Source organism: Stenella coeruleoalba, assembly GCF_951394435.1.
Source record: "Stenella coeruleoalba genome assembly, chromosome: 20".
Taxonomy (NCBI): Eukaryota; Metazoa; Chordata; class Mammalia; order Artiodactyla; family Delphinidae; genus Stenella; species Stenella coeruleoalba.
In genome coordinates, this window is record NC_137166.1 from 44,946,852 (window position 1) to 44,974,729 (window position 27,878).

The 27,878-nt window shown below is 37.0% G+C and overlaps 2 protein-coding genes across 5 annotated transcripts; one reads left to right on the forward strand and one right to left on the reverse strand.

Moving 5' to 3' along the window:
- The first annotated feature begins 3,299 nt into the window (after positions 1-3,299).
- On the forward strand, positions 3,300-26,928 carry LOC307179294 (uncharacterized protein). Of its 4 annotated transcripts, XM_079908225.1 has the most exons (6): positions 3,300-3,517; positions 11,105-11,187; positions 12,704-12,788; positions 14,229-14,355; positions 15,452-15,550; positions 25,145-26,928. In XM_079908225.1, the coding sequence occupies exons 4-6, from the start codon at positions 14,322-14,324 to the stop codon at positions 26,188-26,190; spliced, it is 1,179 nt and encodes a 392-aa protein (XP_079764351.1). In that variant the 5' UTR covers positions 3,300-3,517; positions 11,105-11,187; positions 12,704-12,788; positions 14,229-14,321; the 3' UTR covers positions 26,191-26,928. The 4 variants fall into 4 exon arrangements, with proteins under 4 accessions (XP_079764351.1, XP_079764349.1, XP_079764350.1 ...); XM_079908223.1 differs by lacking the exon at positions 12,704-12,788; XM_079908224.1 differs by lacking the exons at positions 3,300-3,517; positions 12,704-12,788 and having other exon boundaries at positions 10,953-11,187.
- LOC307179295 (small ribosomal subunit protein uS10-like) lies at positions 12,591-13,455 on the reverse strand. Its single transcript, XM_079908226.1, has one exon. It carries the CDS (start codon positions 13,068-13,070, stop codon positions 12,699-12,701), a length of 372 nt encoding a protein of 123 aa, XP_079764352.1. The 5' UTR covers positions 13,071-13,455; the 3' UTR covers positions 12,591-12,698.
- Positions 26,929-27,878: the final 950 nt, after the last annotated feature.

Sequence of the window (27,878 nt, forward strand, 5' to 3'; positions counted from 1 at the left end):
TGGCCATTTGTGTGTCTTCTTTGGAAAAATGTCTATTCAGAGCCTCTCCCTATTTTTTAATTGGGTTGTTTGTTTGCCTTTCTATTAAGTTGTATAAGGTTTTATTTCTTAATATATTGTGGATTGTAAATCAACTATACTCCATTATAAAATAAAAATTAAAAAAATATATTGTAGAAATTGTTTTATCATGATACTTAGTGCCAAAAGCAGGAGATATTATATACTAAGTAGCAGTGCATTTAAATGTACATCAAAAAAATCCTTGTAAGAAACATTTTGAAATGTTCACACAGGTTTTTATACAAGAACTGTATTATGCATTTGATTCTCCTTTATGTTGTTTTCCAAAATTTCTTAGATAATTTTATTAATTTTTGTTATGAAATCACGAGAGCAAACATTTCACGTGCTTCCCTCCTTCTCTTGTATTGCAAGGCCTAAAATTTCATGTGCTGTCTTAATATCTTTGAACCTCTCAGGGCCCGTAGGCCTAACCATGAGTTTCCCTCTTCTCACCAGACATGCCCACCAAGCAGTGGGAAGAAAACTAACCACGCTGTTAGTTCCCGTATCAGCCAAATCATGTCCCTGTCAGCCACAAATTAATCAAAGAAGCCAATCACATCCTTCCACAGCAACCAGGGGGCACCTCATCCTCTTGTTCGTAGAAATCCTGCTCCCAAGTGACACCACCCTGTGACATGTTGTGTCCTTCTCCTGTAGGATTTGAGGATACTCGACTCAGACTGCTGTCAATCTCATCTGTCTAGAATCTAGGTGTGTGTTAGAATATCTTCAGAACCCTAGGGCAGGACTCTCTCCATCACCGCTAGCTGAAAAAACACCTGCCTACTCATTTTTACTGCTGTTCCGTGAGTTTTCAGTACCTACATTGAGAAAGATTTTATAAAGCTCAATTAACCTTCAAATAGGAACGCTAGATCATGTTGTCAACCTATATGTTTGTGATTGAAATTTTATTTTGCTGAGCCTACAAACTAATATTAAACTTTTGCCCTATTTGTAAGACAGATAAGGCTAAAATTATAGGTACATATCCCTCATTAAGCTTGGACTCAAATGGAAAAGGAGTCTTTTAGATTATTTCTTCAGGTTGGGTGAAAGTGGAGCTTTAGAATTAGAAGTGCGAGTTAAAGGGGGAGAGAGGGAAAAAAAGAACTAAGCGTTAAAATGGGAAAATGTTGGTAGCAGAAACAGATATTCTTACACTGCTGTGAATATGTAAAATGTAAAATATAAAAATCACAGTGAGAAATTTGTCAGTATCACAAGTTAATGTGCAAAAAGCAAGACCACTTTCGAGAACTTAAGTTACATGTAAGCCTACATAGGTGCAAACTGAAGTTTATGGAGGGATATTAACTGAGCATTGTTTGTGAGAAAAAAATAGGAAAATCCATAATATTTATTTGTAGAGTTTTGTTTCTTAGAGAAGGTTTCAGCTACACATACTGTGGTCTATTTTGCAGTTGTTGAAAATGATGACACTCCTTAAGTACTGATATGGAAACACATTTGTGTGAAGAAAAAGAAATACATACTTTCATATGCATACAGCATACATAGTATTTGAAATTACATATACATTTTGTATTCATATGTGTGTGTGTAACATTGTATATTTTATTTTAAAATAACTTATCTGGGGGCTTCCCTGGTGGCACAGTGGTTAAGAATCCAACTGCCAATGCAGGGAACACGGGTTCGAGCCCTGGTCCGTGAAGATTCCACATGCCGTGGAGCAACTAACCCTGTGAGCCACAACTACTGAGCCTGCAGTCTAGAGCCTGTGCTCCGCAACAAGAGAAGCCCGCGCGCAACGAAGAGTAGCCCCTGCTCGCCGCAACTAGAGAAAGTCCGCACGCAGCAACGAAGACCCATTGCAGCCAAAAATAAATAAATAAAATAAATAAATTAATAAAAATAAAATAACTTATCTGAAACAACAAGGTCCTACTGTATAGCACAGGGAACTAAATTCAATATCCTATGATTAAACCATAACAGAAGAGAATATGAAAAAGTATATATATATATATATATATATATGTATAACTGAGTCACTTTGTTGTACAGAAATTAACACAACATTGTAAATCAATTGTACTTCAATAATATTTTTTTAAATGTCAAATTATTTTATGAGAAAAAAATAACGTCTGGAAGGCTATATACACTAAAATCAAAATGCTGTGCATGCTAAGGTTAGCTACTATATGTCTGAAATATATGGCAGAAGAGGTTGATCGCATTTTTAGTTAAACTTTATATCCTTTTGAAATGTTAATCTATGCGTGGATTGCATATTTAAAATATGTTGTAATGCTGATAACTGAAATATGGGCATCCTTTGATGAGAACTTTACATTTCCCATTTGCTTACTCATGAACTCACTCATGAATCTAAATATATATATGTGTAATGCAACCTTAATTCTTCTGATAGCCCAGAATAATCTTCCTCCTTTCAGATTTTGAGTCTGATTTATCTTCACTGCCCAAACAACTGAGAAGCAAAGTATTTTTCAATGAGATGTCATGACCAGGCATTACGAATTAAAAGATGTTTCTCAACCTGTGGGCTTTTAAAAATGCAGTCAAGCTCGCCACTTCACAATAGAGCAGAGAGGGATGAAAAGAATCGCTTAACAACAATTTCTGGTGGACATAATATTGTAAAATGTAAATAAGGTATTGCTTTTTGTTCTAGTTTTCAGAGAACTGCAATCAGTATTCTTGAAAAAGGGACCAAAACTCATTCTCCCTTTTTCTACAATGAGAATATATTATAAAGTCTCACTTTATCCAGGTTTTCTCACCTGGAAACACGTCTTTGCTAATCAACAGTATAATGTTATACACCTTATGTAAACTCAGAGGCTTCAGCTCTAAAACCGGAGTAGTCAGCACCTGTGGCATTGCGAGTGGAATGAGCGTTTTAGGGAAGGGATACATTCACCTGCACACTCGTAACACACGACACAAACACGCACAGTTTGGTTGGATCATGAACCCACTTCAAGAGCTCGCACTGGATGGCCCTCGAGGTCATATTACTTGATTCAACAGGACAGACCCTTCACACGCAGGCCTGAAGCCTTGGAAAAGAAGAGCTCCGCAGGCCCCTCCTCACAATCCTCTGGTCCGGCCCCACCCTCACTCGCCGCCTCCTGGCCCTGGGAACAGCTGAACCCGCCTTCCGCCTCAGGTTGGGCCTCCGGGCGTTGGGACACCAGCGCTGCGCAGGCGCAGTGGGGCGGTCATTCCCAGAAATCTCCAGGCCCGGCCCGGCAGTTGCTTTGCTTCAGGACTTTAACAACCTGGACCCTCACGTCCCACAGACGGCGAGGTGACTTTGACCTCCGGTTCCTTTTCCGTGTCCCGTGTTGCGTACTGCGCGTGAGTGGCACCCGTCCGAGGAAGAATCCGCTTGGGTCGCCGCGAAGACGGCTGCGCAGACGTAGCTGGCGCCCATGAGGGACAGCCAGTGGCGGTGAGACTGGGATTGCCGGAGGCGCTCAAAGCGTGGACGGCCGGAGCGCAGCCACGCGAGTCCGCCCGCCCCGTCGGGGCTGTGGGCGCTTGAGCAGCGGGGAGGGTGATTTTATCTCTTAGAGTGAGTGCGATTGTGAGACTGAGAGAGGTGTGTGTTCCTCCTTGTGTGACGGAGACACAGGGTGCATGTCCTTTTTGTGAATGTGGATTGCAGTGGCTCTACGGTGTCATGTGACACATAGCTCTTTTTCCCCTTTGCTGCTTCTAGGCTTCTCTCAAACATGTACTTCTCCCAAAGAATGTGGGCGCAGTTGGGAAATCTGGTTTTGAGTCCTACAAGACACCTTCCAGCAAGAAAGTACATACCAGCTGCTGAGATCGGAATTTTAAATCAACAATTGCCCCTGAGACAGGCTCCTAGGAACGTATGGATAAAAAGACTCCCAAGATTAGGATTCCTTCCTCGGATTACCCTCCCTGGCACTTCTCTGGGGCTCATTTATGTATTTGAGTATGAAAGCATTTGAGTATGAAACTATGAGCTCTGACGGGAGAAACCTGTGAGCCCTGATACAGATCGCACAATCCTACTTAATTCTGGTTATAGGTATGAGGTCACAGCGGGTTTAGTAGTCTTGAAGGGTGGCACACAATAAATGCTCAACATTGTCTTTATTCTGTGTCATTCACCCTTCAGATTCTATAAATCAGTGATGAAAATATGATGTTAATGTGTTGAGTGCTTGCATGTCAAAGGGCTACGTGGACGCTAGTTTTCCAGAACAGGTGTTCTGATCCAGGGATCCTTTGTATTTTGGGGCCTACAGGGGACCACAAATCCCTTGTGCTTGTATAGAATTACTGCATATATTTGGAAAGATGCATTTTTCAAAGGTGTGATAACCCAAAAGATTAGACCTGGGTAATTGATATGCAATTAAAGACTGTTATACCTTGGGATGGTTTTGCACAAAATTAATGATTATACTAATGGAATGGTTAAGAAAATCACACGATATCCATGAGATAGAATATTATGTAGATAATAAAATTCCTGTTTATAAGAATTAGCCGTTACAAGAAAAAAAATGGCTATGATCTAATGTTAAGCAATCTTAATATGTAGATAATAGTAGTCAAGAAAATTTGAAATTATATATGCAACTCATTTTAAAAAAAGAATTTTGTAAAAACTTTTGCAAGGATTATATCCAAAATGATAGTTTAATTGGTTTTTCAGAGAAGAATGAAAATGTTTAGCCACACTTATTGAGCATTTTCTGTGTACCCAGAACTTTTCTACCTATTTGGTATACATATTCACATTAATTTGCAAAGGCAATTTCCTTTTCCATTGATGTTAGAGTGTTTATAGGGAAATGTCTCTAATTATATCAGTGCAGTACAGCTAAAGGATATTCAAGAAGTGAATATACTTAAGTGGTATTTATTTTATTTATTTATTTTTATTCGAGTATAGTTGCTTTACACTGCTGTGTCAGTTTCTGCTGTACAGCAAAGTGAATCAGCCATACGTATACATACATCCCCTCTTTTTTGGATTTCCTTCCCATTTAGGTCACCACAGAGCACCGAGTAGAGTTCCCTGTGCTATGCGGTTGGTCCTCATTAGTTATCTATTTTATACATAGTAGTGTATATATGTCAATTCCAATCTCCCAATTCATCTCACTCTCCCTCCCCCTTGGTATCCGTATGTTTGTTCTCTATGTCTGAGTCTCTATTTCTTCTTTGCAAATAAGATCCTCTTTACCATTTTTCTAGATTCCACATATATGCGTTAACATACGATATTTGTTTTTCTGACCTACTTCACTCTGTATGACAGTCTCTAGGTCCATCCATGTCTCTGCAAATGACACAATTTCATTCCTTTTTATGGTTGATATTCCATTGTATATGTACCACATCTTCTTTATCCATTCCTCTGTTGATGGACATTTAGGTTGCTTCCCTGTCCTGGCTATTGTAAATAGTGCTGCAATGAACATTGGGGTGCATGTATCTTTTTGATTATGGTTTTCTCCTGGTATATGCCCAGTAGTGGGATTGCTGGGTCATATCGTAGTTCTATTTTTAGGTTTTTTTTTAAATAAACTTATTTATTTATTTAGGGCTGTGTTGGGTCTTTGTTGCTGTGCGTGGGCTTTCTCTAGTTGCGGCGAGAGGGGCCTACTCTTCTTTGTGGTGCACGGGCTTCTCATCACGGTGGCTTCTCTTGTTGCGGAGCACAGGCTCTAGGCACGTGGGCTTCAGTAGTTGTGGCATGCAGGCTCAGTAGTTGTGGCTCATGGGCTCTAGAGCACAGGCTAAGTCGTTGTGGCGCATGGGCTTAGTTGCTCTGCGGCAGGTGGGGTCTTCCTGGACCAGGGATTGAACCCGTGTCCCCTGCATTGGCCGGCGGATTCTTAACCACTGCGCCACCAGGGAAGTCCCCTATTTTTAATTTTTTAAGGAACCTCCATACTGTTCTCCATAGTGGCTGTATCAATTTACATTCCCACCAACAGTGTAAGAAGGTTCCCTTTTCTCCACACCCTCTCCGGCATTTATTGTTTGTAGATTTTTTGATGATGGTCATTCTGACCGGTGTGAGGTGGTACCTCACTATAGTTTTGATTTACATTTCTCTAATAATTAGTGATGTTAAGCATCTTTTCATGTGTCTGTTGGCCATCTGTATGTCTTCTTTGGAGAAATGTCTATTTAGGTCTTCCACCCATTTTTTGATTGGGTTGTTTGCTTTTTCGATATTGAGCTGCATGAGCTGTTTGTATATTTTGGAGATTAATCCTTTGTCAGTTGCTTCACTTGCAAATATTTTCTCCCATTTTCTTCTCGTCTTGTTTATGGTTTGCTGTGCAAAAGCTTTTAAGTTTAATTGGGTCCCATTTGTTTATTTTTGTTTTTATTTTCATTACTCTCGGAGGTGGGTCAAAAAAGATCTTTCTGCAATTTATGTCAAAGAGTGTTCTGCCTATGTTTTCCTCTAAGAGTTTTATAGTGTCTGGCCTTACATTTAGGTCTTTAATCCATTTTGAGTTTATTTTTGTGTATGGTGTTAGGGAGTGTTCTAATTTCATTCTTTTACATGTAGCTGTCCAGTTTTCCCAGCACCACTTATTGAAGAGGCGGTCTTTTCTCCACTGTATAGTCTTGTCTCCTTTGTCATAGATTAGGTGACCATAGGTGCATGGGTTTATCTCTGGGCTTTCCATCCTGTTCCATTGATCTATATTTCTGTTTTTGTGCTAGTACACTACTATGCGGGATTTTAGTTCCCTAACTAGGGATCGAACCCGGGTCCTCTGCAGTGGAAGCATTGGGTCCTAACCACTGGACCGCCAGGGAATTCCCTTAACTGGTATTTATTTTATTTTATTTTATTTATTTATTTTTTTTTGGTATTTATTTTAATCACATTGATTTTTTTTCATTGTCATATTAACAGATTTTTAAAATGAGGAATATATGGCCTCTTCCCAAGTGATGTCTATACATATTTTAATACTTTGAAATATCTTTATATATTTTATTTATGATGATGGAATTAATACAGGCTTATTGCAAAAAATTTTCATTTCTTTAGGGAATTTACTGAGAAGAAAGCAAGGATAACCCATTATCTCCCTGCTTAGAGATAGTCACTTTAACATTTTGGTGTATATTTTTCCAATTTTGTGTGGTTTTGTTTTGGCAGAATAAAATTGATCAAATAAAGGAGATAAGGTTCAACTCATAGTTCAAAAAAGAAATCTAATCCAATGATAGTTTTCTTTATACCCCTGTACATGTAGGGAGAAGAGGGAAGGGCAGAGAATCTTGCGTGAAAAGCATTACAAGTAGTTAAACCTTTTAGTTATTACAAATGTTATTTAAAACTTAATTACCAGGGCACCATATTACTAAGTAAGACATGCTTTCAGAGTTAATAATTTAGAGATTTAAGCTTGTTTTCAGAAAAAATAACACTAATCTCTGATTTCCAGGTGTCTTACAAGTACAAACAATATTTCCAAACATTGTTGTTATACCAGAAAATAAAGATTATATTTATAAATATTTACATAAATCTCTATACTGTGCAAAGAATAAGATTCCATTCTCCAGTTAGTTTTCCCAGTTTTATCATGATGTTCTTTGAACAGGTTTATGATTCTGAACAGTTTTTCTTGCTCTCTATAGCTGCTGGGGACTGAGGAAGGGGACATTTTCTCTCTTCTTGTCTGATCTCTCTCTCTCTCTTTTTAATTAATGATTTTATTAAGCAGAAATCTGCTTTCTCAAACGTACCTCCTAAAATTTAAATACTAGAATTAGAAGAAAGAGGACACCCAAGAAGCACAAGTTTTAATATAATAAAACCAGGAAGCACCAGAATTAGCTTCCTTTTATAATAAAAGATTAAGGAACATGGAATGATTTTGTTCTTCAATAATGATAGATAATTTACATTAGTCATCATGATATACAATTTAGTGTGTATTTGAATTATTTTGCCTAGTCTTCAAACTAGTCATATATCGTATGTGATATTTTTATCCCTACTTTGCTGATGAGGAAATCGGCATTGAAATATTTTTCTTAATTTCAACGGGATGCCACCTCTTAAATTATGCATACTTTTTTAGACCTGCCTTCTTCACCGAGCAATTCTTTTAATATTGTTTTCCGTCAATTATATGGTTTAATATCGTTCTTATTAAGAATGGCATGGGGGGACTTCCCTGGTGGCGCAGTGGTTAAGAATCCTCCTGCCAGTGCAGGGGAAAGGGGTTCAAGCCCTGGTCCGGGAAGATCCCACCTGCTGCAGAACAACTAAGTCCATGAGCCACAACTACTGAGCCTGCGTTCTAGAACCCACGAGCCACAACTAGTTAGACCTTTTGCCACAACTACTGAAGCCCGCGTGCCTACAGCCCATGCTCAGCAACAAGAGAAGCCACCGCAGTGAGAAGCACACGTACTGCAACGAAGAGCAGCCTCCGCTCGCTGCAACTAGAGAAAGCCCATGCAGCAACAAAGACCCAATGCAGCAAAAAAAAAAAAAAAAAAAAGGCATAGTATGTCACAATTTAGCAGACTATAATATAGTTAACCTGTTTGCCTGCTGTGAGATTTTTATGTTTTTAATTTTGGACTATCAAAAATTATTCTCTGATGAACATTCTTGTGCATATACCTTGTGAACTTCTGTAAGTTATTTCCTTTAAAATTTTTCTAAAAGTGGTATTTTGTAGTCAAAAATCATACTTCTTTTAATTGTTTAAAATATGTCAGACCTGGAAAGTATAATATTTGAAGTAATACAGCCACTAAAAAGACATAATTACTTCCTTCAGAGTACATATAATCTGTGAAGGAAGTTAAAATCTGAATATGAATAATTGAAAGCTAGTGTGTGATAAAGGCCACTGGTGAGAGTTAGGTGACCTGCCTAAAGGAGACATCAGTGTGACTATAGTGACAGTAAGCATATAAACAAATAATACTGAACACATGGGATCTGTATGGCAATAAGTGGATTTTTTTACTATAACCTTTATATTTTGTAGATTTCATTCTAATGATATTAGATGTATAGCAAAATTAATAGGTAAGATAATTCAGCAGCTATCTGGAGGATATCACGACAAAACTGACAGGTTCAGAAACAAGATAAATTCTTCTGTTGAAAAGATCTGAAATAAAGCTGTATTGAGACTGTCATCACTTCACAAAAGAGATTACTCAGGGACTGTTCCCAAGTTTTTTGTGGTCAGAATTCCAACATAACTGAGAAGAAATTATAAAATGAGATATTGGGATCCAAAGGAAACAAAATATAAGCCATATAGTAAAATGATCTGAATTTATTTATTTAAAATAATTGTTTTAAAGTTTTTTGATGTGGACCATTTTTAAAGTCTTTATTGAGTTTGTTACAATATTGCTTCTTGGTTTTTTGGCCCCAAGGCATGTGGGATCTTAGCTCCCCAACCAGGGATCGAACCTGCACCCCCTGCATTGGAAGGTGAAGTCTTTTTTTTTTCTTAATATTTATTTATTTATTTGGTTACCTTGGTCTTACTTGCGGCAGAAGGGCTCCTTAGTTGTGGCTTGCGGGCTCCTTAATTGTGGCATGTGAACTCTTAGTTGCGGCATACATGTGGGATCTAGTTCCCTGACCCGGGATAGAACGTGAGCTGCCTGCATTGGGAGCATGGAGTCTTATCCACTGTGCCACCAGGGAAGTCCCTGAAAGGTGAAGTCTTAACCACTGGACTGCAGAGACATCCCAATGATCTGAATTTAAAGAACAAAGAACTTTGTGGACGTCTTCACCTTAACAAATTTAAAAAAAAACATATTTTGGACTTCCCTGGTGGCACAGTGGTTAAGAATCCTCCTGCCAATGCAGGGGACACGGGTCTGAGCCTTGGTTGGGGAAGATCCCACATGCTGAGGAGCAACTAAGCCCCTGCGCCACAACTACAGAGCCTGCCCTCTAGAGCCTGTGCACCGCAACAAGAGAAGCCACTGCAATGAGAAGCCCGTGCACCGCAATGAAAAGTAGCCCCTGCTCGCCGCAACTACAGAACGCCCATGTGCAGCAACAAATAAATTAAAAAAAAAAAATTTCAAGTTCTTATGTCAATTGTTACAATGATTATGAAGTAACCTTAAAAAAAAACCCAAAACTCAAGATCTAAGCAAAAAGATAGGGATTGCCGATGTCAAATTCTGATCATGGCAAAGGTATAATTTATGTCTTCACTAGTTTTGATTGTTTCATGTATGAACTAAAAACAACTGAATACCCAGTACTTCATTCCTAAAAACACCCCCTAAAAAACAAAACAATAAAAACATAACCAAAAATATAATAGCTGTTAATATATGGCCATATATATTTCCAGACTTTTCTATTTTCTGTTTTATGATTGTCATTCTTTTCTCTGTATTGATTAATATGCTCTTATATTTTATAAATAGAAATATATTAGTCAACCTGATTTTTCTATTGACATTATATATGGAACATTTTCCACGTCCTTAAATATTCTTCCCAATTTAACATTGAATGACTACTTGTATATTCTAGTATAATATTGGTCATATATTTAACTAATAAGCTTTGCTGGACTCAGAATGCTGAACATTACTTGTCCATCTCTAATATTTTGATCAACTTCACCCACTTTCAAGCCCAGAAAGAGGTTCTGATTTGGATTATGTGGCCTCTTTTCTCTTGAATTTGGGAATGGAGAGAAGAAGATCTGCTCAGAGCAGGACAGAGCTGCCCAATCTTAGTTTCACGTCAACCTGGTAACAATGGTACATTGGCCAGAAAATTTTCTACTGAAGTATCTGGGTCTGGTTTCAATGCAGAAATGACTGCAGCTGAGACTCCTAGGAATTGAGTGAGGAAATGGATTTGTCCAGAATCCTAACTTACCCAAGTTGTGTGTGATATGAAGTAATTTGGAATCTGGAATGGAAGAGCATAAATGGTAATATTAACTTAAACCCAGTGAGGAAACACTAAAATACAACTGGTCTCAAGGTCTTTCTCTTCTCCCAGGTCTGGATTTTCTGGACTCTGCTTTTCTGGTAGAGGAGCCCAGAGGACTGATCATCTCTTGCAGGTCTAAAACCATGGCCCATGTAAGTTGATGTTTCTCTCCTTGTTGAAATATGTGTATTTTTTTTTTTTTTGGTCATGTAAGTATTTTCATTAATTTTCCTGATGTTTCCTAACAGAAAGTTCCCTCAAATAACCTGTTTCCTAGCTATTGTTCCAGAGAAATATGTGGCCAAATTACCTGGCACTGTCTCCGTATGGCCCATTCAAAACTAACTAGTGTTCATGTAATTATTGTCCAAAATTTTCAATATATTTTAAGTGCCCATTCTTCAATTAAGGGCAGTGATGGAACAGTGGGGTAAGTTCTTTGAAGTAGAAATTTATGCTATGCAGGTCAGATCTGTAGTTTGGAGATGGAGACAATGGTTCTGTTTAACTATCCATGGTAAGACTTTGAAGTTTTCCACAGATCCGAGATTTCCAGGTAGATGAGGTGGAATTTATCATTGAATGACCTGAATCTTAATATGGTATGAAATTCCTGCTTTGTATGGATGAGTAGTATATGACTGGGGCTTTGAACATGGAGGTCATGGATTTGGTAGGAAAGCCATGAGACATAAACACTAAGGCTATTTTGTTGTTGAATGAGACATGCTAAGTTTGTGTAACATCTATATAATTGACCAGCCTTCTTCAGTATCATTTAAATCAATGAATTATCTTTTAGTGCATAATGAGTTACTCTGAAACATAGCATCTTAAAGCAGCAACCGTTTATCTCACAGTTTCAGTGAGTTAGATATCTGGATGTTGCTTAGCTTGGCTCTCCTGCTCTGTGTCTCTTACAGGGTTATAATGTGTTGGTCAGGGTTTGCAGTCATTTTAAAGCTCAACTTTGAGTGGATCTGCATCCGAACTCATTGAAGTGGTTGTTGACTTGATCCAGTTCTTCATGGCTGTTGCATTGAGGGCCTCACTTCCTCAGTAGCTGTTGGCTGGCGACTGCTCTTCGTTTATTGTTTTTTTGTTTTGTTTTGTTGTTTTTTGTCTATAAAATTTATTAACAAAGTTTCAAAAACATTTTGAAATTTTTCAAATTTAAAAGGAGTTATGACAAACTGGCAGAGCCAGCGCTGGAATTTAAGATCTATTTTCCCTGAGTTACTTGCCCTCTAGTACCTTAGGTTCTTAACCATGGCTGTACACATTAGAATCACCCCAGAAACTTTTGATAGTACCCCATATCAATTAAATCGGATTTTCCAGAGTAGAACCCAGACACATGTTCCCTGGAAAAGCTCCAATAGGCAGCCAGAACTGTATATATTCATCATCAACACAAGGTCTCACATGTTATTTAGCTAAGACATTTCAGTTTTCAAATAATGTCAAATGTAAACTAATTTAGTGGCCCCTGGAAAATATAATGAAAAAGAGTAAAACATAGGTTACCCATCTAATTTTAATTATTCTACTTAAAAGGTGGAATGAATTCCATAGCACAACTCTATTCCCAAGACCTGTCAGTATTATGAATAAAAGTCAACAATATTTAACAACTGATTATCAATTTATTAAAAATGTTGATTTAAGCATCTGCAATGGTGACTTCAGCCTCGACTCCTGGCTCAATACTGATGGAAGTGATCTGCTTGACAATCTCAGAAGGACTGTGCAGGTCAGTGAGTCGCTTGTGGATCCTCATCTGGAAACGATCCCAAATATTAGAACCTTCACCACAAGGAGTTTTCCTTGTAGTTATTCTCAGAGTCTTGGTAGGCATCCGAACCGGTCCTTTCACTTTGAGATTCTTTTCCTTCGCGCCTCTGCTCAGATCAGCACATACCTTCTTCAAAGACTTCACGTTGCGACTGGTGAGGGTGATTCTAATCCAGTGAATCGCCACCTCGGGCTCCACGGGAGTCTTCCCGGTATCTAGACGCGCAGGCTCAGCGGCCATGGCTCACCGGCCCAGCCGCTCTGCGGCATGTGGGATCCTCCCGGACCGGGGCACGAACCCACGTCCCCTGCATCGGCAGGCGGACTCCCAACTACTGCGCCACCAGGGAAGCCCCTTTCCCGGTATCTTTAAAAGCCATAGCTGCGGTGCGGCTTCCTGACCAACTTGTTCCTCCGCGAGAGCGAACGGCAGTGAATCAGGAGCAGGAGTGGACGGCCCGAGGCTCCGCTACAGCGGCGACCGCGTCTTCCTCCAAAAGAGGTTTATTATGTGGGGCTTTCCTTAGGGCAGCTCACACGTGGTAGCTGGCTTCATCAGAGTGACCGAGACAGCAAGAGAGAATAAGCAATGTGGAAATCATAGTTTTTTATAAGCTAATGTTGGATGTGACATTCCATCACTTTTCTATATTTGTTGGAAATAATTCTCTCTCACTGGGTTCAGACCACATTCAAAGGGAGAGGATTACATTAGGATATAAATACCAGGAAATGGAGATCACTGGTAATCAATGAGGTTACCTACTACACTCAGAATAAGGAAAGTGTTCAGTGAGAAATGGTAGATGGCAACAAAAATGCATATCATTATATGTAGTTGGTGAAAATAGAACCTTACAATTGTGGAAAACCTTCCAAATGTGCATCTAATTGTATAAATTATTAAATCTGATTTATTTATAAAATACAATGTCATATGCCAAAATAATAAATGGATTTATTGAATCAAGCAAAAATGCTTATGGCAAGATCTAACATAATAGTACTTGATACTTGAAGAAAATCGTATTAATTTTATGCAACCCAGTTTTTAAAATTTGGAGAAATATTTATTTATTGAGAATTTTTGAGGCAGATACCATTTGGACATTACTCTTGTATATACGCTTTTTAATTTAGGAGGGAAACATTATTTTGCCCATTTCCAAATGGTTCAGATATTTAGAAGTATCCCAGAATACTGAAGACATTTGACCTGTGTTGGCAGGCTTCTTAAAAAATGTGTATACTTTGTGCTTAAGTCTCCTTCCACATCATAGATTGCCAGCCTACATACTTTCATTTTCTCTTTTCCTATGGAGAAGTCCATCAACTCCTGCTTCTGCTTTCAAAGTATTTTCTTTAATTTGCCCAGTGATACATGTGTTTACTGTTTCAGGGATCACTGACATTCAGTGATGTGGCCATAGGCTTCTCTCAGCAGGAGTGGGAATGTCTTGACCTCGTTCAGAAGACTTTGTACCGGGATGTGATGATGGAGAACTATGGTAACTTGGTCTCACTGGGTATGTTCATCCGCTTCAAATAATTTAGATTAATTTAGAATCTGCTCTATAGGCTGTGTATTTTTTTCTACTGTAATTTTCAGGGCTGCCTTTCCAGAAACTAGTTAAATTTGCTTTTTTTCCTCTTCCCAAAAACATGGTCTGAGCTTTGTCAGGTTAGAAATGGCAGCTCCATTAAACACTTTTATCTTCCCTATCCTTCAATCATATTCACATCTCCATGTGTTCTTTTTTTATATTTGCATCTCTTCCATAATGACCAAGCAGCTAAATTAGGTATTTGTGGCATATACTGTATAACCATGGTCAAAGGATCCAAGTTTTTTATTCATTTGTGCTCCAGATTGCTCTAATACTCCATTTTAAGATCTGAAACAGTTTCAGGGATATCAGCTTGACAGAGGGTCCTAAATTGCTCTCGGTATCAAAAGAGCCTCTACAGTTTATATGGTGATGGATTGCATAATTGGGATTTATTTAAAACTGTACCAAAAGCAGTTCATTTCTTAAAACAAAGTTCATCTGATTTGTGGTTGAAAGTTGTAATACATGAAAATTACATTCAAAATGGAATGAATATCTTATAGCTCTCTTTTCTTGTATCCTCTAGTGACATTAGAGCATAAGAATAATGTTAATAGCTAACATTTTGATTACTGTGTAGTAGTCATTATTCTAAGCACATTATGTGATTTAACTGATTAAAATAACTGAGAGTATTAACTGATTTAATTCCCCCAGCAGTACTATTATTATCCCCATTTTATAAATGAGAATACTGAGGTATAGTGGGTTTAAGTGAATTATTCGAGGTTATACCCAGCTGGAAGGTAGCAAAGGCAGGAATTGATCCCAGGCTTCAAAATATGTTTTTAACCACATTATGTTTGCTCTCTAGAGTTAGAGGACATATGAGTTTGAATTTTAAATACAGCAAAACAACAACTTTGCCTTACCTAACTGACTCTTATCCTTTAATTTTCTCATTCTCTAAAATAGTCAATATCATTATGATCTTTTATTATCATAATTATAATTTTACCTTGACTAGTTACAATTTATTTCTGCAACCTGTGGCATTCTGTTTTCTTTAAAGCAGGCCATTCCATTTCTAAGCCAAATGTAATTACCTTACTGGAGCAAGGAAAAGAACCCTGGATGTTTATGAGAGAAAAAACAAGAAGTTGGTGTACAGGTACGTAAGAGCAGGTCAGGCAGAAGTCATTTGTGCAAGTGATAGCCCAGGTGGTAAATACACTTGGTAAACACATCCTTGAAACATTAATTGGAAAGCTCCCTTCTCAGTGAAGGAAAGTCTTGTAATGTGAAGAGGCAGTATCTCAACTTCATCTTAAGCTCATTAATCATTCACCATGTTATTTTTCTCATATTCCCCTCCCAATTTCATGCTAGTCCCTTTCCTTCCATGGTGTAGCCATTTACCTGTATTTTGGACCAGATTCTTTCCAGATCCTCTTTTTCAATGTGACTCTTGTCTAAAAATACATTCATTCCTATACCTGGAAAATATTTGAATAGTCTGAGCTGGCACTGTGCTTGGCATAATCAACCCAGTAATACTGAATAGGGCAGATAATGTTCTTGCAGTAATGGAGATTATACCATGTTAAGGAAGAAATTAACATGAAATAAATAGATAAATAATATAAGGTAGTGAAATATGTTATAAAGGACACTAACAAAGAACACAGCAAATTTAGGTAAGGTAGCATGATCAAGAACCCTTTCCTAACGTTTGTGCAGAGACAGGAAGTAAGGTCACAGGCTTTTTGACTGTATGAGAAAGCACAACCAAGGAGAGTGAACCACACATGCAAAGGCCCTCAAGGGGGATGAGGTTTGCGTGTTTGAGTAGTAGCATCTAGATCAGTTAGTGAATGGTGACTAACAGGACATGAAGCTAGTATGTTAGGAAGGAAAAGATCCTATTAGATTTTGTGGATCCTTATGAAGAATTAGTAGAATTGTTTTCTAAGAGTAGTTAGGATCCCTAATGTGATTTAGGTTTTTTGTCTTCGTTTTTTAAATATGATTTTCACCTTTTCTTTAATCATAAGACTTACACAGAAGCCTAGATAAAACAACTATAGGTTAAACTGTAATTCATTTTCATATCCTTCTCAAATATTTCTTTATTCTTATTTGTGTTAACATTGATCTGTTGGATTTATTCTCATATTCTTTCTAGGTTCGTATTCTTTCATTATTTTTCATTTATTTGAAATTTATTTGTGAGCTCTATCACCCAATTCTGAGTTTTTCTAATTCTCATTTATGATTTTTCTTATCTAAAAGTTTTTTCTTGTCTTTTAGCATGTTATTGAATAGTATGGTATAGTATTTTTCCTTGTTTTCAGGGCATTTGCTTTAGATGTATATATATATTGTCTCTATAACTGTCATTAACTTTAGTCATATAATTTCTTGTATAGAAGTTGACCTTGGGCCTTTTTGGGGGATGGGGGGTCATTTATATATGAGATTAATTTTCCTCAGTTTTGAGAAAGGAGTCAAGATTCTGGATGCCTTTTCTAAATTTGTGATTTTTAAGGGCTCCCTCTTCTGTTTATTTTATTTTATGGTTTTTAATTTATTTATTTTTTTTGCGGTACGCGGGCCTCTCACTGTTGTGGCCTCTCCCGTTGCGGAGCACAGGCTCTGGATGCGCAGGCTCGACGGCCATGGCTCACAGGCCCAGCCGCTCCGCGGCATGTGGGATCTTCCTGGACCGGGGCACGAACCCGTGTCCCCTGCATCGGCAGGCGAACTCTCAACCAGCGCCACCAGGGAAGCCCTGTTTATTTTTTTTAAGCATTCAAATTATCATGGCTTGGGGAATGAATGGAACTATTCAGTAGCATAGTTTTTTATAATATTATAATTAAGATGGTATTGATCAGATTTAAATTGTTACAGATTAAGATGTTAATTGTAATTCCCAGGAAAACCGTTAAGAAAATAACTAAAAAATATATAGTAAAAGAAATAATAAAGGAAATCAAATGGCATCCTAGAACATATCTATTTAACACAAAAGAAGGTAATAATTAAGAGATAGAAGGGGAAGAAAGGCTTAAGACACACAGAAAATATGTAACAAATTTTAACCATAAATTCTATCAGTAATTATATTAAAGGTAAATTGAGTGCACACTCCATTTAAATGACCAACGTAGGCAGAATGGTTTAAAAATAAAAAACATGATGCAACTGTAAGAAATACATTTTAGAGTCAGAAACACAAATAGGTTAAAATAAAGGTCCAGCCACATGGGGAAGCAGCTGGTCAGTTTCTTAAAACGTTAAACTTGGAGTTACCATCCAGTCAATAGGGTGCACTCCCTTATAGTCTTTAGATCTTTGCCCAAATATCGTCCTTTTAGTGGGGTTTTGCAGTGAGCCTTTCCCCTGATCCTAGCCATCCTGAGTCTTCTTTCCAATTTCATTTTCTTCTTTAGCAATTTCCATCTTCTGGCATGCCATGTGATTTACTTATTTTTCAAGCTAATGAAGGCCATGCTTTTCTTCTCATCACTTTCCTTCATAGCTAGCTACCTACTCTAGAAAATTGGAAATGTACATCTCACAAAAGCTTGTACATGGTTGCTCACAGCAGCATTGTGTATTAATGGTCAAAAAGTGTAAACAACCCAGATTTCCCACTATAATCAAGATACACAACATTTACAGTACATGAAAGGTTTCCATTGTTTCCCTTCCCAATTAATTTCCACGCCCCATGCCCACTCCCATTCAAACTACCACTGATCAACTTTCTGTCAATGTACATTAGATTAGCCTTTTAAAATAATTTTATAAATATGGAATCATACATTATATATTCTGTTATGTTTTGCTTCCATTGGTCAGTATAATGACTTTGGGGTATGTCTATATTGTTGCGTGTATCACTACTTTGTTCAATTTTTTGTTAAGTAGTATTCTGTTGTATGGATAGACCACAATTTATGTTTCTGTTCACCTACTGATGGACTTTTGTGTTGTTTCCGGTTTGGGACTAGTTATAAGTAGAACTGTTATGAATATTTGTGTACGTGTATTTTTATAGGATGAATACCTAAGAGTGGAATTGTTGAGTAGTAACTACATGTTTAACAATTTTAGAAATTTTGCACTGCTCCATTCCACTTACTCCATTTTCTTTCCAACACTTGGTATTGTCAGTCCTTTAAATTCTAGACATTATAGTTGGTATGTAGTGGTATCTTTTTGCATTTCCATGATGACTAATGATCTTGAGTTTCTTTTATTTACTGATCATTCATATTTTTTGCAGTGTTTATCCAAATCTTTAGCCATTTGAAATCATTATTTTCTTATATTTGAGGGTAACTGTTCTTTATTTTGAAACAAAAGGAAGTCCTTTTGGAACATTAAAAACTTTTTGCCACAGTGTGACTTACCTATTAATTTTATTAACAATATCTTACAAGGAGTTTTTAAATTGTTATGAATTCCAATTTATCAAATTTCTCTTTAATGATTTTTTTGGGGTATACTATCCAAGAAATCTTTGCCTACCCCAAGGTGGCAAAGATTTTTCCCTGCTTTTGCTTGACTTTTTATAATTTTTGCTTTTATGTTTAGTTCTATTATATATCCATTTTGAGTTAATTTTTTATTACGGTGTGAGTAGGGTTCAGGACTCATGTTTTCCCTATGGATACCCAGTTATTCCAGCACCATTTAAAAAAAAAAAGAATTTCCTTTCCCCTTTGGATTGCTTTGGTGCCTTTGTCAGAAGTGAAATCACTGTATGTATCTGTATCTGTTTCTGGTCTCTACTATGTTTTTCATGTTGGCATAGAAAGTGGAAGTCTTAAAAAAAAGGAAAGTCTTGTAGGTTTTTTCATTTGTGACCTTTGTTGAATTGAGGTAGTTTTCTTTTGTTCCTAGTTTGCTGATTTTTTCTTTTAAAACTATGAATGGGTGTTCAATTTTGTCAAATGCTTTATCTGAATCTATTAAAATGATTTTTTTCAAAACTTTGCATTTCTTGTCCCTTCATAATCTTCCTCCTCTGTCTTCCTCCAACTTCCTTAGGTATGCAATGATCTACTTTCTACTTCTATCACAATAGAGTTGATTGCATTTTCTGTAGTTTTATACAAACAGAATGATAGTGTGAAGTTTTTCATCTTCCTTCAGTCAGCGTAATTAGGTTGAAGTTCATCCATGTTGTTATGTGTGTTTTACTCAGTACTATACCAGTATTTGGTTATACCACAATTTGTTTATTCATTATCTGCTGAAGGACATTTTTGGTCTTTAGCAATAACAAATTAAGATGCTGTAGACATTTGTTTATAAGTCTTTGAATGAATATATGCTTTCATTTCTTTTGGCCAAATACCGAGCAGTTGAATGCCTGGATTGTATGGTTAAATTTGTAAGATTTTAAATTTAGATTTAGATAAATAAGATTATAAATTTAAATTTGTAAGAAACTATTTTACAGTGTTTCTATACCATTTCACATTTCCACCAGCTGTAAGAGAGATCTGGATCCTCCATATCTTATGAACAATTGGTATGGTCAATCTTTTTAATTCTGGCCTTTCAAGTAAGTATATAGTGTCATTTTGTTGTGGTTTTAATCTGTTTCTCCATAATAACTAATGATGTTGAGGATCTTATTTGCTGTCTTCTTTAGTGCAGTATCTTTTAAAATCTTTTGTCTGTTTTATCAGGTTGTTTGTTTTCTTATTGAACTTGTAAGTTATTTTTCATATTCTACATTAAAAGATATCCTTTTTGAATATTCTCTTGTTTACTGTGATTTTTCCTTTCATTCTTGTAGCAGCGTGTTTGGGAGAACAGAAGTTTTGAACTTTGACACAATCAAGTTTATCCATTTATTCTTTATGAATCTTGGTTTTTGGTGTTGTATCTAAGAATTCTTTGCCTAGCCCAAGGTCACACATTTTTTCCTGTTTTCTTCCAAAATTTTTACAGTTTTATGTTTTACATTCAGGTCTGTGATCCATTTTTTAGTTCATTTTTGTTTATCAAAGTATGGATTCTTTTTTGGCATATGGATATCCCAATTGTTCCTGCATCATTTCTTGAAAAGACTATCCTTTCTTCACTCTATTGCCTTTGAAATGATGAAAGTAAGTTTTCATATATGTATGGATCTATTTCTGATCATCTGTTCCATTAATTGACATGTCTTGACACATAAATTTCCTGATTAGTGTATCTTCATAAGTCTTATAATTAAGTAGTGTTATTTAGTCTTTGTACTGTGTTCTTTTCAAAGTTGTTTTGACTATTCTAGATCCTTTGCATTTCCCTATAAATTTTAGGATCAGCTTGTCAATTTCATCATAGACCACAAAAAAGTCTGCTGGGATTTTTATTGGAATTACATTGAATCTATAAATCAATTCAGCAATAATTATTGACAGCTTAACAGTATCAAGTTTTACATTCCATAAACATGATATGTCTCTCCATTTATTTATACCTTTAACTCTTCTCAGCAGTGTTTTATAGTTTATAGTGTACAGGTCTTACATATCTTTTGTGAGATATATCCCTCACTATGTCCTATTTTTGATACTACTTTAAATTGTATTTTTAAAAATTGAATTCCTGAGTGTTCGCTCATATTTACATATTGGTTGTATATACTTCAGCCTTGCTAAACTCAATTACTATTTTCTAGTAACTGTTTTATAGTTTACATTTGACTTTCTACACATATGATTAAGTAATCTATGATTAAGGACATTTTTGTTTCTTAAATTTTCTCCTGCATGCCTTTATTTATTTTTTGATTTATTGCACTGCCTGGAACCTCTAGTCCAATGTTGAGTAGAAGTGGTGAGGGCATAACTTTTTATTGTTCTGATCATAAGTGGTAGGCATAATTCTCTCACCGTTGGATATGGTGTTAGCTGTGGGTTTTTTGCAGATGATCTTTATTAGGATAAGTTCTTTTTATGAGGGATGGATGTGGCTTTTATTAAATGCTTTTTTTAAAAAAAATTTTAGACATGATCCATATGGGTTTTATAAATTTTATTGTGTTAATATAATAAATTATATTGATGAAATTTTCAAATATTAAACCAATCTTGTATTCCTGAGATTGATCATCACTACGGTCTGAATGTTTCTACCCCCCAGTATTATACTGAAATCCGAACCCCCAAAGATGATGGCCTTAAGAGGGAAAGCCTTTGGGAGATGCTTAGGTCATGAAGGTGGAGCACTCATGAGTGGAATTAGTGTTCTTATTAAGAGTTACCACAGAGATTCCTCACCCCTTACACCATATGAGGATGCATTGAGAAGGCACTGGCTATGAACCAGGAAGAAGGCCTTCACCAGAATATGGCCATACTGGTCCCTTGATCTTGGACTTCTCCGCCTCTGGAACTGTGAGAAATAAATTTCTGTTGTTTATAAGCTACCCAGTCTTTATTTTTTGTTATAGTAGCCCAAAAGGACTAAGACAGGCATTACGTATTACCTTTTTTATATATTGATGGATTCTGTTAGTTAAGATAGTGTTTAGTATTTTGCATATATGTTTACAAGGTTTTATAGTATGTAATTTTCACTTCTTATACTGTTTTTCTCCTGTTTGGTATCAGAGTAACTAGCTGCATAGACTAATTCACTCCTCAATTTTCTGGAATAGTTTTGTTTAGAACTGGTAGTACTTCTTCACTAGGTATTTGAAACAGTTCACCAGTGAAACTGCCTGTGCTGGGAATTTTCTTTGTGGGAAGGTTTTCAAATTGTTTACTAGGTATAGTGTTGCCACACTGATTCATATCCTTCTCATGCATGTGCTGTTGTTGGTAAGAGTGAATGTTGTACTGATCTATACCCAAATACCAAATTAGGAAATCTTCTCTGGCTGTTTTTGTCCCAGCATTCCCCCCCTTTGCTTTCCAGTTTGGCAGTGCTCCCTCTCATTGTTCTTATAGCCAGAAACATTGTGGAGTTTCTATTGGAATTTTTGTAGCCCATGCTTACCCCACAATAACTGGGATCTGCCCTTGAAGCAAGGACATGAGAGTGAGTTAAGCAAGAAACTCAGCTCAGTCTGGATTGCTTTGTATAGTCTGACTCCTTTCCAAAGCCCTCCTGCTTTTATTTACAGCCCTTATGTAGTTAATTTTTGTATTTTGTCAAGTGTTAATAGTTGAAATCAGAGAGGGGGCAGGCTGTAGGAACTTCATGCTACCATACTGGAACTAGAACTTCTTCAATTAAGGAGTTATTTAATGATGAGAAATAATTTTTTCTCTTGTATCATTGCTGATTTCATTGCTTTTTATTGCATGGTTTATTATCTGTCACAATCATTTTTATGCTACTGTCTTTTTAGTTTTGGCCAGTCAAAACTCTCCAAGCCTTTGAATTCTTCCCTCTTTTTGGCATAAGATTTCTAGGGTTATGCCTGCTGGCTTCCTAAATTTTCCCTTTGTCCAGTTATGCTGTATCCATATTTTAGATCTAGATATTGAGAAATTACAATATAGGTGTTGAAGTATGCTTATGACACTTCTTCTTAATTTTTTCCTGGCAGCTGTTTTTCTGTTTATTCTGTAGCATCTGGTTGATTTAGGCTTTCTCTTCTGTGTTCAATTTTAATAAATTTTCCTAGAAAGTTATTCATACTTTCAAAAGTATTCACATAGTACCCTTGTAATTTAAATTAATTCCTCTGTGGTTCTTTTTTTTTTTTTTTTTTTTTTTTAGATTATTTATTTATTTATTTTTGGCTGTGTCAGGTCTTAGTTGTGGCATGTAGGATCTTCTGTTGCGGCACACAGGTTCTTTGTTGAGGCATGCAGTGTTCTCTCTAGTTGTGACATGCAGGCTCCAGAGCACATGGGCTCAGTAGTTGTGGCACATGGGCCCAAGGGTGCGTGGGCTCTGTAGTTGTGGTGCACAGGCTCCACAGTGTGTGGGCTGCATAGTTGCAGCACATGGTCTCTCTAGTTGTGGCACGTGGGCTCAGTAGTTGCAGCACGTGGGCTTAGTTGCTCCACAGCACATGGGATCTCAGTTACCCGACAAGGGATCAAACCCGCATCCCCTGCATTGGAAGGCAGATTCTTAACCACTGGACCACCAGGGAAGTCCCCCTCTGTGGTTCTTGTTTTCCTCTTTTCTTATTTTTATTTGTTTTTAACTGTCTTTAATTGGTTTATCTAATATTTCTTATAATGATTTTTTTAAAGCACCAGCTCTTTATTTGTTAATGTTACTGTTTTCTAACTCATTATGTTCTCCTTTTATCTTTATTTTTATGCCTTCCTCTATTTTGTTGTTTATTTTCTACATATTAGGCTTTGATTCTCAACTCACTTTTTTTTTTTTTTTTTTTTGGTGGTACGTGGGCCTCTCACTGCTGCGGCCTCTCCCGCTGCGGAGCACAGGCTCCAGACGTGCAGGCCCAGCCGCCCCGTGGCACGTGGGATCCTCCGGGACCGGGGCACAAACCCACACCCCCCGCATTGGCAGGCAGACCCCCAACCACTGCGCCACCAGGGAAGCCCTCAACTCACCTTTTTTATAGAGATAATTATTTTAAGTTTTGAGTTCTCTGCATGGTGAAATTGAATGCCCAAAATTCTGATATGTGCTTATTTTCTGTGTAGTCCATTTACTAGAACTCTTTTATTTCAGTTTTTTCTTTCCATAGTGATCTAGCATTTTTGGAGAGGGCATTTCCATTTCCAGATGAAAGGGTTTTTGGTTTTCTAATATTTATTAATTTCTATTGTTACTCAATTTTGAAGATTGTTGTTAATATTATTTCAACTTTTTGTACACATACCATACTCTAGTTACAAGAAGATTTTTTTTGCCCTCAACTCATAGCTCCCTCATTAAACGCTTTGGATTTTGCTCACGGTACTTCATACAGATTTTTGTCATTCAGCCCACAACTGCCAATTCTTTTTAATATAATTTTTGGCATTCTTCTAGACTTTTCTATATAATTCAAGTTCCCTCTTTTGCCCAAAGTCCCTAAATGTTCAAAATACCATACAACTGGTATACCTGGTATATGTCAGAGAATTGATGGACATACTTTTCTGGGGATGACCAGAATGGTTGGCCTTGGTTAAAAGGGAAAGCTAGAGAGGACCTGAGAAAAGATATGAAGGAATGAAACAGGTTGAACATATGTAAGGATCATAAATAATAAAGTGTCAGGGGAGGAATAACTAAGTAAAGACTCTCAATATCTTAATGTGTTATGAAGAACAAATAAAAGCACACATGGCTATGCATAGGAGGGAAAGAGTCACAGTGGCAGAAATGTGTATTTTTAGGGGAATTGTAATTGAAGAATGATCAGGTATAATTGCTTTTTTAAATTTTATATGTGTATATATTTATATTTTAGATGGAAGTGGTATTTAGAGCTGGCTGATACTGGCTCTCTAGGGACAAGATTTTACTTATCATCCCTAAGTCCAGGTTCAGTTACATTACACTGATAGCTTGGAATTGCCTGTGGTGGGAGTATTTACACCATAGACATTGGCAAACACTACAAATCAGGGCTGGATGTGTTCTGTGCGTGTCTTTGTCTACCAGTGCTCTACTGCATAAATTTACTTTTTCTGAGCCCTCCTTTTAAATTTTCAAGTTTTATAACTGTATTTTAGAGTTCTTTAAACCATCTCTAATGGGTGAAATTTTCAGTTTTCTCTTAATTCTATAAAATGTTTTGTGGTCAAAGAAACTTTTTTTTTCCTATTTGTTGTAGATTTGGACTCAAGATACGAAATAATCAGCAATGGAAAAACATACATTTATACAAAATGTTCATCTCTTACTCTACATCACAGAATTGATAATGGAGAGAAACCATATGAATGTAAGGAATGTGGGAAGGCCTTTAGTCATCATACAAACCTAAGAGTACATCAAATAATTCATACTGGTGAGAAACCATATGAATGTAAGGAATGTGGCAAGGCGTTTAGTCGTCATACAGACCTAAGAGTACATCAAATAATTCATACTGGTGAGAAACCATATGAATGTAGGGAATGTGGCAAGGCCTTTAGTCGTCTTACAGACTTTAAAGTACATAAGAGAATTCATACTGGTGAGAAACCCTATGAATGTGAAGAATGTGGGAAGGCCTTTAGTCGTGCCTCAAACCTTGCTCAACATGGAAGAGTTCATACTGGTGAGAAATCCTATGGATGTAAGGAATGTGGGAAGGCCTTTAGTGACGTTGGAACACTTAGAATACATCAGAGAATTCATACTGGTGAGAAGCCCTATGAATGTAAGGAATGTGGGAAGGCCTTTAGTCAAGCCTCAAACCTTATACAACATGACAGGATTCATACTGGTGAAAAACCCTATGAATGTAAAGATTGTGGGAAGGCTTTTAGTCATGCTTCACATCTTGTTAGACATGAGAGAATTCATACTGGTGAGAAACCCTATGAATGTAAGGAGTGTGGAAAGACTTTTAGGAGTAGCCATCAACTTACTATACACCACAGATTTCATACTGGTGAGAAACCCTATGAATGTAAGGCATGTGGGAAGGCGTTTAGTGTGTATGGACGCCTTACTCGACATCAGAGTATTCACAGTGGTGAGAAACCTTTTGAGTGTAACAAATGCGGGAAGTCCTTTAGGCTCAGTTCAAGCCTTAAAGTACATCAGAGTATTCACACTGGTGAAAAACCCTTTGGATGCCACAAATGCGGGAAGTCCTTTAGACTTAGTTCAATGCTTAAGGTACATCACAGAATTCATACTGGAGAGAGACTTTATGGGATATATGTATAGTAGACAGTGGAATTATACCACTTGAGAAACAATTTAAATGAAGAGAATATGAGAAGGATTTTACATGGTTCAGTTCTTATAAAGCATCAAATAATTTAGGCTGGCAGGAACTCCTTGGAATTTAAACAATGTTTTAAGTTTTTCAGTTATGATCCAAATACTGTTCACCTTCAGAGAATTTATACTGTACTTTATATTAGAAAGTCATTTATGGCATTCCCCCTTTTTCACTATTTACTGAGTGCCCAGGCTCTTTGGCCAAGGTTGCAAGGCAGATAAGTGCCACCAAGAAAAAGACCAGTGCATGATTTGAGGTCATGGAGAATAGTAAAAATACACCCCAGGATCAAGTAGAACAGCGTTTACTTATAGCAAGAGAGGAGATAGGATGCACAAGTTCTAGTTCCTTGCAATGTGTCAGTAACCCATAGCCAGCCGATCAACTCCACATCTGACAACGGCAATACAGTTGCACACAGCCCACTTTGTTCTGCAGTGGCAGGACACAAACTCCTTCCCTGTGGGGTGTGACATCCAGAAAACTGGGGGCATGCCTGAGTGCCACTAACACCCGTGATTAAGCAGAACAAAGGAGTACGCATTAAGTCTGACACAGAGATAGCTATTCATGGCAGTAAGCCCAGCAGAGGCTGTGAGGGTTCTGTATTTTTTGGTAAAGACGTATACAGCCCCAACAAGGACCATCTTTTTTTCCCACCAGCTTTACTGAAGTATGATTGACAAAGAAAACTAAATTTAAGGCATACAAGTGGTGCTAAAGGGGAATGTTTGGCTATAAATGCTTATATTAAAAAACAAGAGAGGTCTCAAATTAGCAACCTAACTTTACAGCTTAAAGAACTAGAAAAAGAACAAACAACACAAAGCTAGCAGAAGGAGAAATAAAGAATAGAGCAGTGGTATATGAAATAAGAGAACAGAATAACAACAGAGAAAATCTTGAAACCAGAAGTTCTTCAAAAAGATCAACAAAATTGGCAAACCTTTAGCTAAATGAGCTAAGAAAAAAGGGAGGAGACTCAAATTACTAAAATCAAAAGTGAAAGTGGGTAAATTAACTATACTTGAATTAAAAAAAAGTTGTGATACAAAATTAAAAAATAAATTCACACACAAAAAAGTGTAAGTGGGGAGACATTACTACCAATTATACAGAAATAAAGGGATTATGAGAGTACTATGAACAATTGTATGCCAAAAATTGGATAGCCTAGGTGAAATGGACAAATTCCTAGAAACAAAACCATGGAGTTAAACATGAATAAATAGAAAACCTGAATAGCTGGTAACTACTCTATAAGTAGTAAGGAAATTGACTCAGTCACAAAAAAAGTCTTCCAATAGGGAGTTCACTGGTGGCCTAGTGGTTAGGATTCCAGGCTTTCACTGCCATGGCCTGGGTTCAATCCCTGGTTGGAGAACTAAGATCCTGCAAGCCATGCAGCATGGCCAAAAAAATACCTCCCAACAAAGAAAAGTCCTGGATCTGGTGGCTTCACTGGTGAATTTAAACAAGTACTAATACTAATCTTTCTCAAACTTTTCAAAAAAGTTGAAGAGGAGGGAATACTTCCTACCTGATTCTTTGAGACCAGCACAACCCTGTTACCAAAGCTACTCAAAAACACTGCAAGAAAGAAAACTACAGAACATTGTCTCTTATGATC

Excerpts from the sequence above, each read along its gene's own strand:
- LOC307179295 (XM_079908226.1), bottom strand. The coding sequence starts at position 13,070 with ATGGCCGCTGAGCCTGCGCGTCTAGATACCGGGAAGACTCCCGTGGAG.
- LOC307179294 (XM_079908222.1), top strand. The coding sequence starts at position 14,211 with ATGTGTTTACTGTTTCAGGGATCACTGACATTCAGTGATGTGGCCATA. Across the intron at positions 14,356-15,451 it reads TGGTAACTTGGTCTCACTGG|CAGGCCATTCCATTTCTAAG; the intron begins GTATGTTCATCC and ends TTTTCTTTAAAG. Across the intron at positions 15,551-25,144 it reads AACAAGAAGTTGGTGTACAG|ATTTGGACTCAAGATACGAA; the intron begins GTACGTAAGAGC and ends TATTTGTTGTAG.